The following is a 14,459-nucleotide window of genomic DNA, read 5'->3' on the forward strand; positions in this document are numbered from 1 at the left end:
AGTCATTCGACCTGAGACATCACAGTTGTCATGTGGGTATGTCTTTGATCATTTGACAATGTAACAAGACCATGCATTACCTTGGGCAAGTTCCTAGCATTGTTGCAATCGTTTATTAACTCAGAGAGACATGCATATGTGAGGGTACAATAAGGGATATCTAACATTCCATAGTGGAAGGAGAATACTATAAAATATATTTAGGAGTCTTTGGCTAAAACATATGAATATGATTTAGGAAGTATGTTCCAAATCATATTCAATAGAATCATATAAAGAAGTATCACATTAGATAGTAGACATGTAATAGAACTATCAACCAAACAATTTGATCAAGAGTATTGAATTAGAGAAGAACCACATTGCATTATAGTTGTAACTTAATAGGTTCTCCAATAACTTCTATTTAGCTTAGGAAGCCATAACATACGACTAGGTGTCACTCAAGGTTTGTGTAAGCCCCGAAGATTAGCTATCACTAATCTCATCAAAGAGAGAATTGAAAGGAAGTTTTAATTCACAATCGATTAATAAGATTTATAATTACCCACTGCCTCGCTAATTGGAACCTAATGGATCGTACACCATGTAAGGATAAGTATGAAGATTTATAATTGAGATGGATAAGATCGATTAAATAGTTTTTTGAGGCCCAATGGCCTTTGGTCCATAATGCCCATTAAGCTTAAGTTGTATGTCAACTTAAACCAAATGTGACACAAACCCAATGACTAGAGAAAACTGCCCATAAAGAGAGAGAGAGAGAGAGAGAGAGAGAGAGAGAGAGAGAGAGAGCTTAATTACATTCACATCACTCAATTTTGAGGGGCTACAAAAGGGGTGTTAATGTGTTATAACTAAACCCTCATTAGGGTTGTTAGAAGAAGAGAAACTTAGAGGTGCTTCATCTCCTCTTTCTCCCTTAAACAGCTGGCAATAGAACAAGTTTTACTAGCATCAAAACTTCTTATAAGCCTTCCATCTTGCTTCACATCTCTATCTTGATGTGGAGACTTAGAGGTACCATCTCTTTGGTGCTTGGAGAATCTTTTCATCAAATCCTCAAGGAGCAAAGGAGAAAGGAAGGAGCAAATGCCCAAGGATTCAGGGAGGCAAATCCATGGAGTCTTGGAAGAAGATTGAAGAGCCTTAAATGGCTAATAACCTTGTGAACACAAGGATAAGCTTTAAAGGTATGAAGGCTCAAACATTCTTCTTTCACTTTGATGAAAAGAGTCTTGGTTCACCACTCACTTGGCCTTGAATTTCATGGGACAAATTTGTTTTGAGTTCATGCTTTACTTTAATTATTATTTATATGCATGTGTTGCTCAAATAATCTCTACATAGTCAAAGTATTTTCTCCACCAACTTTGTAATCATATAAAGTTTGATTTATTTTAATCTTAGACTAGATGTTTTTAATTGAAAACTTGCTTGAATTTAGGAGAAATGTATGTTGAAAAACGGTTATAAATAAATAATTGCGGTTATCCAACTGCCATAATCGATGACCATCTTTAGCCATTTATCTCCACAAATTCATTTGGGCTCTCATTGAGGCCGGATCTCTATCATCTTCATCCCAAAAGGCCAACTACACCCACTTTTCATTTTTCATTTTGGAGCCGTACGTTCATTTTGGCGGGAAAATCACAGATCAGCAGAAAGCGAAATCCAAAACCCCCAAATCTCCAATCGCACTCCGAGAACTGAACCAGCAGACCAGGAACTGGAAAAGCTACTACACCATTGCTCCAATGGCTCCGAGAAAGAAACCCATTTCTTCCAACACGACGTCGTCTAAGAAATCCAACTCGAAAGCTCAGCTGCAGCCCTCCAAGTTCGGCATCCAACATTTTTTTGAGCGCCACACCCAGAACTCTCAGAAACCCAAAGAGGTCGCCGCTTCTTCCCCTCATCAGAACCCTAAAACCCTAGCCGCCACCGTCTCTCCCACCGTTGCTCCAGTACATTCGGTTCCAAAGATCCGAAAGCCTGCTCAGATTGATGCGGGCAATGCGGTTTTAGCTTTGGTGAATGATGAAATTCAGTCGATCTCGGAATTGGGGAATAAGAATAGCATGCCGAAGTACACGCCGCCGGAGAATTTGATGGCGGCCGGAGTTGAAGGTGATAAAGAGAATGTTGACGATGAGGCCTCGCCGGAGATTTCAAAGTCCAAGTCTTTGAAGCGCTTCAAGTTTTCACCTGGAATGGTAAATTCTTAGCTTCAATTTTTCACAGAAATAATTTTATTTTCATTTCTGTATTGTTTCTTATTGAAAGATAATTTCTTTATGCTACAATTGATGGAAATGCTTGTGTTTTACTTGTGAAACTTTGAGCAATGCTGATTTTATGGTATTTATTTGTGTAATTTGATTTTGGGAGTTTCAATACGGTGATAGTTGATTAAGCAGAGCCAAGATGACGGAGGTGATGAGGTGACATGGAGGATATCTCCGGTAAATGAAAGACTCCAAGCTGTTTCAAAACGCATGCCGGAGATTATTAGAGTGTTGGCTGACTCTTCAAGGCTTGAATCTTTAAGGATTAATCAGTGCTCGCAAAACAAGGCATGTTTATTTTTTAGTTTTCTCTTCATTTCCTTCTTTTTGTTTGTATTGTTGTCAGTGAGTAATCAATGATAAATGTACAGACTTCTCCTGTTAAAGCTGTAACGGTTGAGAAGTGGATTCCCTCACCGACATCGAATACTTCTGATAGATCGTTGGTATCCCTGAATAGGGTTGGTGTAAAAAGAGTTAAACCAGATCAGGATATGGATAGTAATGGAGCTTTTTCAGGAATAGATAGTAGGCAGAGTCCATTCCGAACTCCACCTTCTCTACCGTACTGTCATGATAAGGTAATTGTGCTTTCAAACTGACCCAGCGTAATTATTTATGATGTTGTCTGAACTTTTAAATTCATGGAAATGGTGAAAGCAAGAAACAAGAAGAAGAAATTTGTTCTGCTGTTTTGTTTACATCGGTCTTTTCCTATTTAATCTTTTCTCTGTCTGTACATTAGAATCAATAGATGAAAAGAACATTCTTTGATATCCTTTTTCCGTCTGCTAAGTAGAGGGTGTGGAATCATCTTTTTCTGATTGACGCTGTAACTGCAATGCAGCTTGCTAATGGTGTTGTATGTAATGGAGTTTCAGATCAGCCGGGGTTGAGGCAGCATAAAAAGGTTTGGATCAATAAAATTATCTACTTGACCAAGTTTGGACCATGCTATCATACTTAGATAAAAAGCAATTAATCAGTTCATTTTCTAATCTGCAAGTTCGCTTGGACTTGACCTGTGTGGCTGGTATGTGTCAATTATATCTTCTTCAAGCTGTGGTGTTAATTAGAAATTCTTTTGGCATATTTTTCTATTCTATTAGGCATTGCTTGAACTCTTAGATCAAGTGGAAGATGTTATTTCTGTTGAAGATTCAGTGTCTAGTGATGTGGAGGAATCTCCATTTCAAGTTGAAGATAAAAAAAGCAAGAGAATGCCTATCAGTTTGGATCACACAGTAAAAAGAGTAGAGACATCTCTAACAGGAAAGGTTCTTCGGAAATCTTCCTATTGTAGTTTTCTTGTATTGGAGGTATGGATTATGAGTTTAGTTTCTCTTTGAGAAAGAATAGTGAATTCTTTAAAATTGGTTAGCAACTTTTTTTGTTTTTGCTTTCTGCTATAGGTATCTGAGAAATGTGGAGATGCTGATTCATCTGGTGATCAATGCCTGTTTAAGGTTTCTAGTAAGCAAAATCTTAAATTATTACTTTTGTTCTATAGATTAGTAATGCTAATATAGATTATCCCATTGATTTGCAGGTTATAAGGTTACTAAATGAGCAAAGCGGAGAAGAGCGCTCTGTATATTTACGAGATGAGTGGTAAATTCAGGATTTTCTTGTTTTGTAGCACTTTAATACTTTATTGGTTCTTTGGAAATTATTTTCCAGTAATGTGGCATAATACAACAATTTCTTACAAGCATTATTTAGAGTGGTTATTTTTCTCCAAAATAGAAATGCACGTTCTATGCGATTTCAGCTTGTTCCTGCTTGATAGGGAACTTTTTTTAGTACTAATTAATTCCGCAAGATGGCTCTTCATGGTTTTTCGTGGCCTCATCTTTATGGCCATTTCCACCCCTATTATTTGTGACTTGACTGTGATTAGAATTCTTCTGTAAATCTAAGGCACCAAAGTTCAGATTCTTGCTTGATTTATTGATCATCGGAGGGTCAAACTTGTAATAATGTTAAGTGGAGGAGGCCTTACATTTGTTTAAATATATTTGTATATTATCTGCAATGGATTTTTGTCCGCATTGCCCAATTACTCTCTGGATGTTTTGAGAAGGCAAGGTTGAGTTGGGTGATCCTGGCCTCTTGTGTATTTATTATTTGAGAAGCATTTTGCTCTTTTATTTTTTGGATTTTGGGTGGGTGGGGGTGGAAGAAGGCAAAAACTTTATGTGTGTTGGCTGTAATTTGGGTGGTTTGACTATAGAAAATTGGTACAATTATTGAAGATAGGCTAGGGGATGAGGTGTCATCTTTATGATCCTTAGTATCCTCCCTTTTTAGGAACATTCCTTATAATATTCTTCATCTCGATTGCATGCAGGAGCTGTGAGTTAATCTTAGTTTTGACCATTTGCAGTCAAAGTTTGTATTTTAATTTGGATGTAATAGGCTACGTTTGTGTATTTTTGGCCTAGATTGTGGACCTCTAGTGAGATCAAATTATTTAACTTTACCATAATGTCTTTGTTTTCTTCATTAAATATTAGTGTCTTAGAGATTTGTACATTTGGGGTGAAATTGAATGCTCTTGGTTTGCCAAAAAAACTAGTACATTAAAATTCAAATTCTTCTTGATTTCAAAATATGATTTTTAATAATGTCGCTCTCCTATTCTCCATTATTTTCTCAGGTTGTACAGTGTCATTGCTCCTGGAGATTCTGTCAATGTTATTGGCGAATTTGATAACCAAGGACAGTGTCATGTGGATCGTCACAATAATTTTATAATTGTTCATCCAGATGTTTTGGTGTCTGGGACTAGGGTACTACTTCCTGCTTGTTCATTTATCCTTTACATGTTGTTGACATTGTTTTTGTTATGATTTCTCTGATATTTTGTCATTAGTTTTGTAGTTATTGTTGCCCTACTTGATCCTAATAATTTGAAACACTGTTAGGTTACAGCTAGCTTCATTTGCCCTAGGCGAACTGTCCTGGATGAAAGGCTAAAATCCAATGAGCATTCAACTGCAGCACTAAGTGGTACAATATTGCATCGAGTTTTTGAGGTATCAAAACCACCCTATGACCTTGTAAACTTTTTAATGTATATGGATAGTGTCATGCATCTTTTTCCCATGAAATAATTTGTAATAATTGCTCATCTATATCGTGTAAAATTTCTTTGTTTCTGTAGGCTGGACTTATGAAGGAGATACCTACAGTAACTTTCTTGGAGGAACGCACAAGAACGGTGCTCCAGAAAAACCTTGAGAACTTGTATGCTTGTGGAGGTTAGAATTTTTTTAGATTTTACTTTGAAATAATTTCTAATATCTATGTCATCATCATTCAGGTTAGTTTGAGTGGGACTAGTTTTCCTAACATTTCATTGGTCAGTTTTATGGATCTTAGTCAAGCTTCTCTTCCCTTTCATGTGGATTTTGCAGTGAACGAAAATGATATGTACAAAACATTGATTGAGGCTGTCCCCAAAATATTGAATTGGGTTAACCTCTTCAAAAATTCCCAGGTGCGGCCATTTTGTTTATATTGATTTTTTTTTTCTTTCTATTTTCACAATTCAGGTGAAGAATTGTTTGACATTTTGCACCTTAAAGCAACAGTAGAGAGTAGGGCTATATTCTGAGGCTAATGGTATTGTGGCAGGGTTCAAAAGCTCCTTCTATTGATTTTGGATCTGACATTGGTGTGAAAAAGGTCAAATTATCTGAGGCAAGGCATCACACTTGGTCTATTTGTAGATAATTGGTTGTTCTATGTTATATATTTTTTGCATCCGTAGACATGTTTTCATTGTATCTACCTGTTTAAAGATCATTTACATGGGATTCATGCGCCATACCCACTTATCTGGAAGCCTGCATGAATCGGTAGCTTTGTGAGTTTGAAAGTTGACTGGTTTTCCTATTACTGCAAAGTATTTATCATTGCATGCACCCTCCTGAGTTTGAAAATTGTCTTCTTATACTGTAAAATATTTTCCTTGCAAGTAAATGCATCTATATGATGATGGGCGTTCAAATGTTTTCTTCTATATGTATCTGCCGGTCGAAGGCATACATGGTTAGATGAAGTTTGTGTTTGTAAACATGGTCCTAGTTTTCAATTGTATGTTATATGCTATTCCGTAAGTCACATGTACTCATTTCAGGAACGACAATAGGTCATCTGTGAACTATGTCTATTCTGTAGGTAACTGATATTGAGGAGATGGCCTGGGCTCCAAAATATGGTCTGAAAGGCCAGATTGATGCTTCTGTCAGAGTGAAAGTTGAATCTAACAGTGGTGAATCTCATGAAAAGGTCATGCCTTTAGAGTTCAAAAGTGGGAAAGTACCAAAGGGCCAGGCAAGAATAATGTCTTTACTAGTTCACTTAAACTTGTCTAGAATGATATTAAACTTGAGTCATGTTTGTCATTGTATTAACTTATGTTGCTTAAAGTTTCTCTTTTGAATTTTGGGTCATGGTTATATGTGCAGTCGTCTATGGAGCATAGTGCCCAAGTGATCTTATACACTCTCCTCATGTCGGACAGGTACTTATAGTTTTATTCATCTCTATTTTTTTGGTTTCCACAGGGTCCAGGCCTTTGTACAAGTCAATATTGATATCTTTTGAGAAAATTTTATTTAATTTGCTATGCTTCTCTTGTATTCAGGTACCAGAAGCATGTCGATACTGGTCTCCTATGTTATCTGCAGTCAGATCAGACACAGGTAGTACGGAATGCACCTGCATCATGTATTTATGTAGTCTTAAATGAATTTATCTTAATAAAATAAATTAAACAGGGGATTGTTGCTAGAAGATCTGACCTGGTTGGTCTAATCATGCGACGTAATGAACTTGCAAATGATATCCTCAAGGCATCACAAACACAAGTACTGCCCCCAATGTTACAGGTATGACGGTTGTTGTAGTATGAACAATTTTTTTTTTTCGGAGAACTCTTTACTGGGCAGATATTTTAGATTCTTTCTGTTTTTGTTCTTGTTCGTGCTGTAGTGTCGGAGCATTTGCGGAAGTTGCCGCCATCTAAATGTTTGTACTGTCTATCACAAGGTATTTTCTATTTATTCTTGTAATGTTTTGTCAAAGCGTGGATAGTCATTGCTAACTAGGAGAGCAAACAAATTGTTACTTCATAAATTGTTCAAGTTTGGCTCATATTCATTAATTTGAATTTTGAGCTAAAGCCAATATTTATTTCTTCTGATCTTATTTATCTTCAGCTTGTAATCTTGCGGCCCTCTGTGTGTGTGTGTGTGTGTGTGTATTAGTTTCTCTTTGGTTTAATTGACAAAAGAACTGATGATTAATGAGATTCTTTCAAACTTTTGCCTACTCTTGTCAGCAGAAATGCAACATTGATTTTACTTTTGATTGGGACTCTTAAAAAGCACTTTCCAAAAAGAATAGAAACATGGTGGTTTACTACCTACTCCAAAGGGAAAGTGATATTCACACACCCATTTTTACTCCCACACAACCTTGTTAGTCTTTGGCCATTGATCTTCTTCAATTCATTAGATCCAACAGCCAAAAATTGAGAAGGGTGTGTGAGAAGTAAAAATGGGTGTGTGGATAGCACTACCCTTCTTTTTTCTCAGTTTCCTATAAGATTTCAGTTACTATGTACTTGATTATTCAAAATCTTAATATACTGCCTAATGCAAACAATCTGTAGATCAATTTTGTCGTGTGATATTTACATGACTGATTAGTAGCCCTAACTATATTTCTAAGTATTATTTGAATCCTTGAAATCTCCATGTCATCAGTAAGTTGTTGCAACCTTTCCTGTTGACTTTTTTGCACCCCCTGCCTGCCATTGACAATATTACAATTATTGTGTTCTTTAGGCTTCTCAAGAAAATGATTGATGGAGAACCTTAGTTCTACTTTGTTTCAGTGCTACCCTTGACAATCATTAACATAACCAATCTTCAATGTTGATGGGAATGGACACTATTTTAATCCTGTTGCCATCGAGAAATTCCTGCAACGCTTTCTATATCACATCAGCTATAAGCTACTAAGAATAAGTAAATATAGCCTTCGTTTAGTTTGCAAGTCCTTCAAATGATTGTAAATAGAAAGATCACTGGATCTAGCTTCCCTTGATTGGAATTTACAATTACTAACGCCAACCCTTGCAACATATGACCGAGGGACCAATCTCCGATTTTACAGAGTTTCCACATCCCTCATGACCCATGTAAAATATTAAGTTTAAAACTAGGTTTCCCATGAAAAAAGTTGCAGTCACACAGGAAACCTCAATATAAGCAAGATATTCATTACTATAATACTATTCATACTTTAAGAAGTGTTATATCATTATTCATTACTATAATTCTATTCATACTTTAAGAAGTGTTATATCATTGGTCATCACCTTTAATTCCACAGGTACATGGTGGAAGCACAGAGAGCAGCGGATTGGCAGATTTGTTTGATTCAAATACTCGGTACCTAACAAATGCTCATGGTGTTTTCTTAAGGCTGTGGGATGGGTTGATTGATCTGGAAGCTAAAGAGATGCAGGTGCAATTTTGAAGTCACTGGTTGCAAAGTGTATAAATGTCTAACTCCTAAGTTTAGTTTATTTGATATGCTAACAACTTTTCTCTTGTTTGAAAATTTATCTGTTTCAGCTTGTAAAGAATGAAATTTGGCGGTCGCATAGCTCCAATAGTGATTATGCCACTGGTTGCCTTTCTTTTATTGTTCTTGATGGTGATTCTCCATGTTCGGCTTCCGGAAAAGATAGCAGATTTGTTTATCGTTTTCTGCGTAAGAATTTTCCTTCTCTCAATGGGAGGACATCTGATATAGATTTTTCAAGCGCCAGTTCTTCAAGAAAAGATATAGACTGTACACTGAAATGTGGTGACTTTGTGGTATGTTTTACTTTCATAATGTGGTTTTTGGTAGTTCACATGAAAGCTGATTGTTTGTACTAGTTTAACATAAAACTCTTACAGTAGGTGTGGATTTTATGTACTCGAAGTTATTTCCATGGAAGACTTACTAAAGAACATGTAATGTTCATGATTCATTAATCAAGAATCTTTTTCTCTATGACATGTACATTTTTTATTAATGATTGTTTATTGCTTTAAGGATTTAGATATGTAAGATGTTCAGATATTTTGTTAAGATGTCTAGGGTAAGTAGTTACGCGTGATTGTGTTTTATGGTGACCTGTTCTTTTGATATTTGATAAACATAACAACAATTATTGGGTATTGACTTGAGACATAATAAATATTAACCTGATACGTTTCATATGTTTGTGTGTTTCTTGGTACACATGCAGGCACTTCTTGTAAATCTATCACTGTCTAATATATACTTCAACAAAAAGGAAAATTTGAAGCCTCTTCTGCCCTCATTTCCTTCTCTCGCTCAGTCTCTGGAGTTTTTTTGCTTTAGCAAAAAAAAAAAAAAAAAAAATCAAATTTAAGTTGGAAACAAAACTATCAAACAGTAATAAGAATCTGTTTGAAATTTATGCCTGTTTGAATTCTTTTTCTTTCTTGGATGGAATTTCTTGTTGTGCAGAATAATATTGCAATACTTGTTTAGCTTTCCAGTCATTCCCTAAGAACCTAATCAAGTTAATAAAGTAATCAATTAATTATATTAATTCATGTTTTGGTCTTCTCAAGAAGTTGAACTTGTGCATGCATGCATGCTTTTTATATATGCAAGTTAGTTGTTGTGAGTGTGATTTTGTTTCCCCTGGTACGCCTTTTCTTTTATCCTCACTAACAATTTATTAATCACTGGTTATTGGTTTATTGTTTAGATACTTAGCAGCGAATCTGGTAATTTACCTGTTGCAAGTGGGATCATAACGGATATAAGTCAATCCCATGTTTCTGTAAGGATAATATCTGCCATGTTTCCTGTTCATCTGTACTACTGTAAGCTCAAATCTGGCGTTTTAGTGCTTACCTGACCTTTAAGCGGATGTGCTAATATAGCTGATGAATGCTACAGTGGAAAATCTTAACTTACTGATCAAATCAATTTTGTAAATTCTAATATTTTCTGCAAAACTCTAGGTTTCTTTCTCTAAGCACTTACGACTTCCTTGGAGCAATCCTTCTTCAGAGGCAAGTGATCTCCTTCAGGAGGTCTGGCGTGTTGACAAAGATGATTTTGTGACATCATTTTCAGTTATGAGGTAACACACTCCTGAACCTTTCTGAGAAATTTCCATATCCAAACTTTTAGAGTACTTCTCTGACCCTGTCTAAGTTCATGCTTTTGTTGCTGAAGGTTTAACCTTGTTCAACTTTTTCTTCAAAGTACACAAGCTGCTCACCTTAGAAAGATGATTGTTGACCTAGAAGTGAGTTTTAGTGAATTGTTTTCCATCAAATTAACCATCTTTTGCTAATTCTAACTCGCTTTTTTGTTGTTCGACATGTGTGGATTCTTTTTAGGCTCCTAGGTTTGACAATGGGTCTCCACTAAGCCAGGATCCAGCAATATCCTATGTCTGGTCCCAGAGAAATTTAAATGATGATCAGCGTCGAGCCATTCTCAAGGTTTTCTATACGTTTATCTTTTTTCCATAATACTTATGATGTCTTCCTGCAGAAAGTCTCTACCCAGAGGCTAAATTTGTTTGACACTAATCTTTCAGTTATCTATTGAATGTTGACATTTACTAATTCAACAAATATCCAGATACTTACAGCAAAGGACTACGCTCTTATACTAGGAATGCCTGGAACGGGCAAGACATCCACCATGGTGCATGCTGTGAAAGCTCTGTTGATTAGAGGTTCATCCATTTTGCTTACGTCCTACACAAACTCCGCTGTTGATAATCTACTTGTCAAATTAAAGGCTGAGGTCATATCTCTATTTCACATCCATTGATAAGCATATTCTTTCTATTATTATTTGTTCTTGTGCATAGCAAATTTTTTCCACCATTCAATCTAATGGGCTGCAGTTACCATTCACTATTGGGCACAAAGTTGATGTCTCTTTTCGTTCTATATTTGTGGGTGTATAGTTTACCCATTTTTGAGGTACATATCTTCTGTGAAACACTCCATTGGGTTTTTTTGTATTGAATTTAAAGCATGGCAGGATATTGATTTTATACGAATTGGAAGACATGAAGCTGTGCATGAAGAAATTAGAGGCCATTGCTTCTCAGGTCAGATTTTAAACTATTGAGAGAATTTTCTTCAGTATCTAACTTAATTCTCAACATATTAACGGTGGTTTCTGTGACAGAGATGAACATTCAAACTGTGGAAGGCATTAAGTTAATATTAGACCAAGTCAAGGTGGTTGCCGTTACATGCTTGGGGATCACCAGCCCCTTGCTTTCCAATAAGAGATTTGATGTATGCATCATGGATGAAGCTGGACAGACCACCCTTCCAGTACGTACAATTTCTGATGGATATCTTGACCTGCAGTTATTGTTTATGTAACTAGAGGCAGATGTATATTAAGCTATACCATTGAGAAAGTTAGCAAATATGTGGTGAAGACCAAAATGTAGTACTTAATGATTTGGTAGTTAATTCATTGTCAGTGGTTAAGTTGAACTCATCGAATTATCTTTCCCTGATGTTATGTCATGTTGCAAGTATAGATTTATAATAAAGTAAAAAATCTATCTAATGTTGTTTTGTGTGTTAATTAGTCGGAATTGCGCTTAGATGGGTTGAATTTATATTCTCTCTTTTAGGATTTTGTTTAGCTTTAAATGAAAGTTGAAGTCACTTGTTTATTCAGAACCTTATCAAAGGCAGTGGATTCATGAGCAATTTTCTGTTGTAACAGGTATCTCTTGGCCCTCTGATGTTTGCTTCAAAGTTTGTCCTGGTTGGCGATCATTATCAATTACCTCCTCTGGTCAAGGTGTATATCACTGCATGCCTGTAGGGTTCTAATTGGTTGTCACGCTCTGAACTGTGGCTTAATGAAATGCCCTATGCTTTTTTATTTCCAGAGTACAGAGGCTCGAGAAAATGGAATGGGGGTAAGCTTGTTTTGCAGGCTTTCAGAAGCGCATCCTCAGGCAATTTCAGCCTTGCAAAGCCAGGTTATTATATTCATTTGCTATTGTATATAAATTTTGGCACTCTTCTGTAGAAGTGATATTTACCGAACTGTTTGCATCCAGTACCGTATGTGTCGAGGCATTATGGAACTGTCAAATGCCTTGATTTATGGTGATCGATTGCGTTGTGGCTCTCCTGAAATAGAAAATGCCAAACTCAAGGTTTCAAGTTCAATATCTCATTCATTTTGGATACAGGAGGTGAGAGCAATTTTCAAGGGAATCCCATATTTCTATTGAAATGTATAAGTTTATTCATGATGTGCACTTGCATAAAGAAGTATACCTATATCCGTGTTCGTTCTACTCATAAGCGGTAGTAGTAGATATATTTGATAACAAAATTCTCATTCAGTTTATAGCACCTTTCTTCCGGATAAATCCATACAGGTTATCTTCCGTGTCATGTTATGGGCATTGGAAACTATTGATATATAATGTAAAAGAATTATGACTTGATGTTCATTACAACCGGTTAGCATGTTTAAAAATTAGATTGTGCTTAGGGAAAACCGATTTCCAATTTGGTTGAATTCATGATGATATGATTTTGTCACAGATTGGATTCAAGTGAATTGTTTCACATTTTATGGCTTGTCGAAAACTTGTGCAATGAAATTGTGGTTTTGTTCAAACTTTGATGCATTTTTCATGTGTTTTAAAACTTGGTTGCAGGTTATAAACCCAAGCAAGCCAGTTATATTTATTAATACAGGTTTGTTGAGGTACTATTATCTGTTTTACATAATCTGTTCTTCTATATAAGCAGTGTTGGTTGTTTAATATAATCACTTTTCGGAGTGTAGATTCTTTACCTGCTTTTGAGGCAAAGGATCACAAGATTGTGAGTAACCCGACAGAAGCTAACATAATTGTACAGGTTAGATCTTCGCTTGAATATATATATACATAACGCAATCATCCTTTTTCCCCAAGAAAATATCTTTCTGATCTAATGCAAACCGTTGAAGTAGCTTGTTTTAGCTAAATAAAAATTTCATTTTGCTTTTAGGTTGTGGAGGGACTAGTCAAGAGTGGAATAAAGGGGGAAGATATTGGTGTCATTACCCCATATAACTCCCAGGCTGAGATCATCCGGCTTGCCCTCAGCCGCCTGACCTCTGTCGAGATACATACCATTGACAAATACCAGGTCTGGGTGAAGGATTTCATTTTCTATGCCGATGTTATTGTTTTCTTTGTCTAACTATTCATATCTTTGAAAGCAGAAGGATGACATGGTTATATCTAATTTCAGTTGTCCTTGTTTTTTATCCAGGGAAGAGACAAGGATTGTATACTAGTGTCCTTCGTTAGGTCAACGGAAAATCCCACGAATTGCTCCTCCTCGCTGCTTGGAGACTGGCATAGGATTAATGTAGCTCTCACTCGTGCCAAGGTAAGAATCACATGAGTTTGGCCTTCTCATTCGATCATGTTCCGATGTGAATTTGGAGATTTTCTTAAGTTTTCGTAGTGACCAAACTGAGTAACATGTTTTTCGTTTGATTTTGGTTTGCTTCTGTAGAAAAAGTTGGTAATGGTTGGATCGTGCAAAACCCTATCGAATGTTGTGCTGTTGAAGCTTCTTATCGAGCAAGTTGAACAACAGTCGGGCATCTTAAATGTATCGAACAAGGATATTAAGCTTAAAGGAGAGTTAAAGAGATGCTCTCAGGCTCAGGCAAGATAGATGATTGATTAGTGGCTGTACATATGCTGCTGATGTATCTGTAGTAAGCTTGAAAGTTGTACATATAGAAACATCACTCTCTCTCTCTCTCTCTCTGAGGCATTTTTTCAAGATTTAGAATTATAGGCCACTCGACGCCTCCATGATTGCTCAAACCGCCACTTAACGCCTCCATGTTTGCCCAAACCGCCCGTGAATATGCTCGGAAACCACCTCTAAATTCCAAAAACTTGGGATAAAACCCTGGTATTTCTCTCCAGCATCGGCACAAAAATGATCATGTCAAATCTCTTTTTGTGTTCTAGTCACGTACATGACACATCCCCCAAGCACAACATTCTCATTTGAAATCTTAAGCTGCAAATTCTTTACTTTT

General features: G+C 36.3%; 1 protein-coding gene across 1 annotated transcript; it reads left to right on the forward strand.

Moving 5' to 3' along the window:
• The first annotated feature begins 1,558 nt into the window (after window positions 1–1,558).
• On the forward strand, window positions 1,559–14,342 carry LOC103929759 (DNA replication ATP-dependent helicase/nuclease JHS1). The gene is made up of 34 exons (XM_048578549.1): window positions 1,559–2,219; window positions 2,412–2,579; window positions 2,663–2,872; window positions 3,139–3,201; window positions 3,401–3,610; window positions 3,704–3,757; window positions 3,841–3,902; window positions 4,951–5,083; window positions 5,219–5,329; window positions 5,458–5,554; window positions 5,711–5,793; window positions 5,931–5,996; window positions 6,477–6,632; window positions 6,767–6,822; window positions 6,946–7,003; window positions 7,079–7,189; window positions 7,293–7,349; window positions 8,700–8,834; window positions 8,945–9,190; window positions 10,102–10,176; window positions 10,361–10,482; window positions 10,578–10,650; window positions 10,745–10,849; window positions 10,992–11,159; window positions 11,403–11,472; window positions 11,553–11,704; window positions 12,111–12,188; window positions 12,280–12,372; window positions 12,454–12,591; window positions 13,066–13,105; window positions 13,197–13,270; window positions 13,403–13,543; window positions 13,670–13,789; window positions 13,919–14,342. Exons 1-34 carry the CDS (start codon window positions 1,761–1,763, stop codon window positions 14,081–14,083), a joined length of 4,149 nt encoding a protein of 1,382 aa, XP_048434506.1. The 5' UTR covers window positions 1,559–1,760; the 3' UTR covers window positions 14,084–14,342.
• The last annotated feature ends 117 nt before the right edge of the window (window positions 14,343–14,459 follow it).

Source organism: the organism of the source record quoted next, unplaced genomic scaffold (assembly GCF_019419815.1).
Source record: "Pyrus x bretschneideri cultivar Hongxiangsu unplaced genomic scaffold, Pyrus_bretschneideri_v1 Contig122, whole genome shotgun sequence".
Taxonomy (NCBI): domain Eukaryota; kingdom Viridiplantae; phylum Streptophyta; class Magnoliopsida; order Rosales; family Rosaceae; genus Pyrus; species Pyrus x bretschneideri.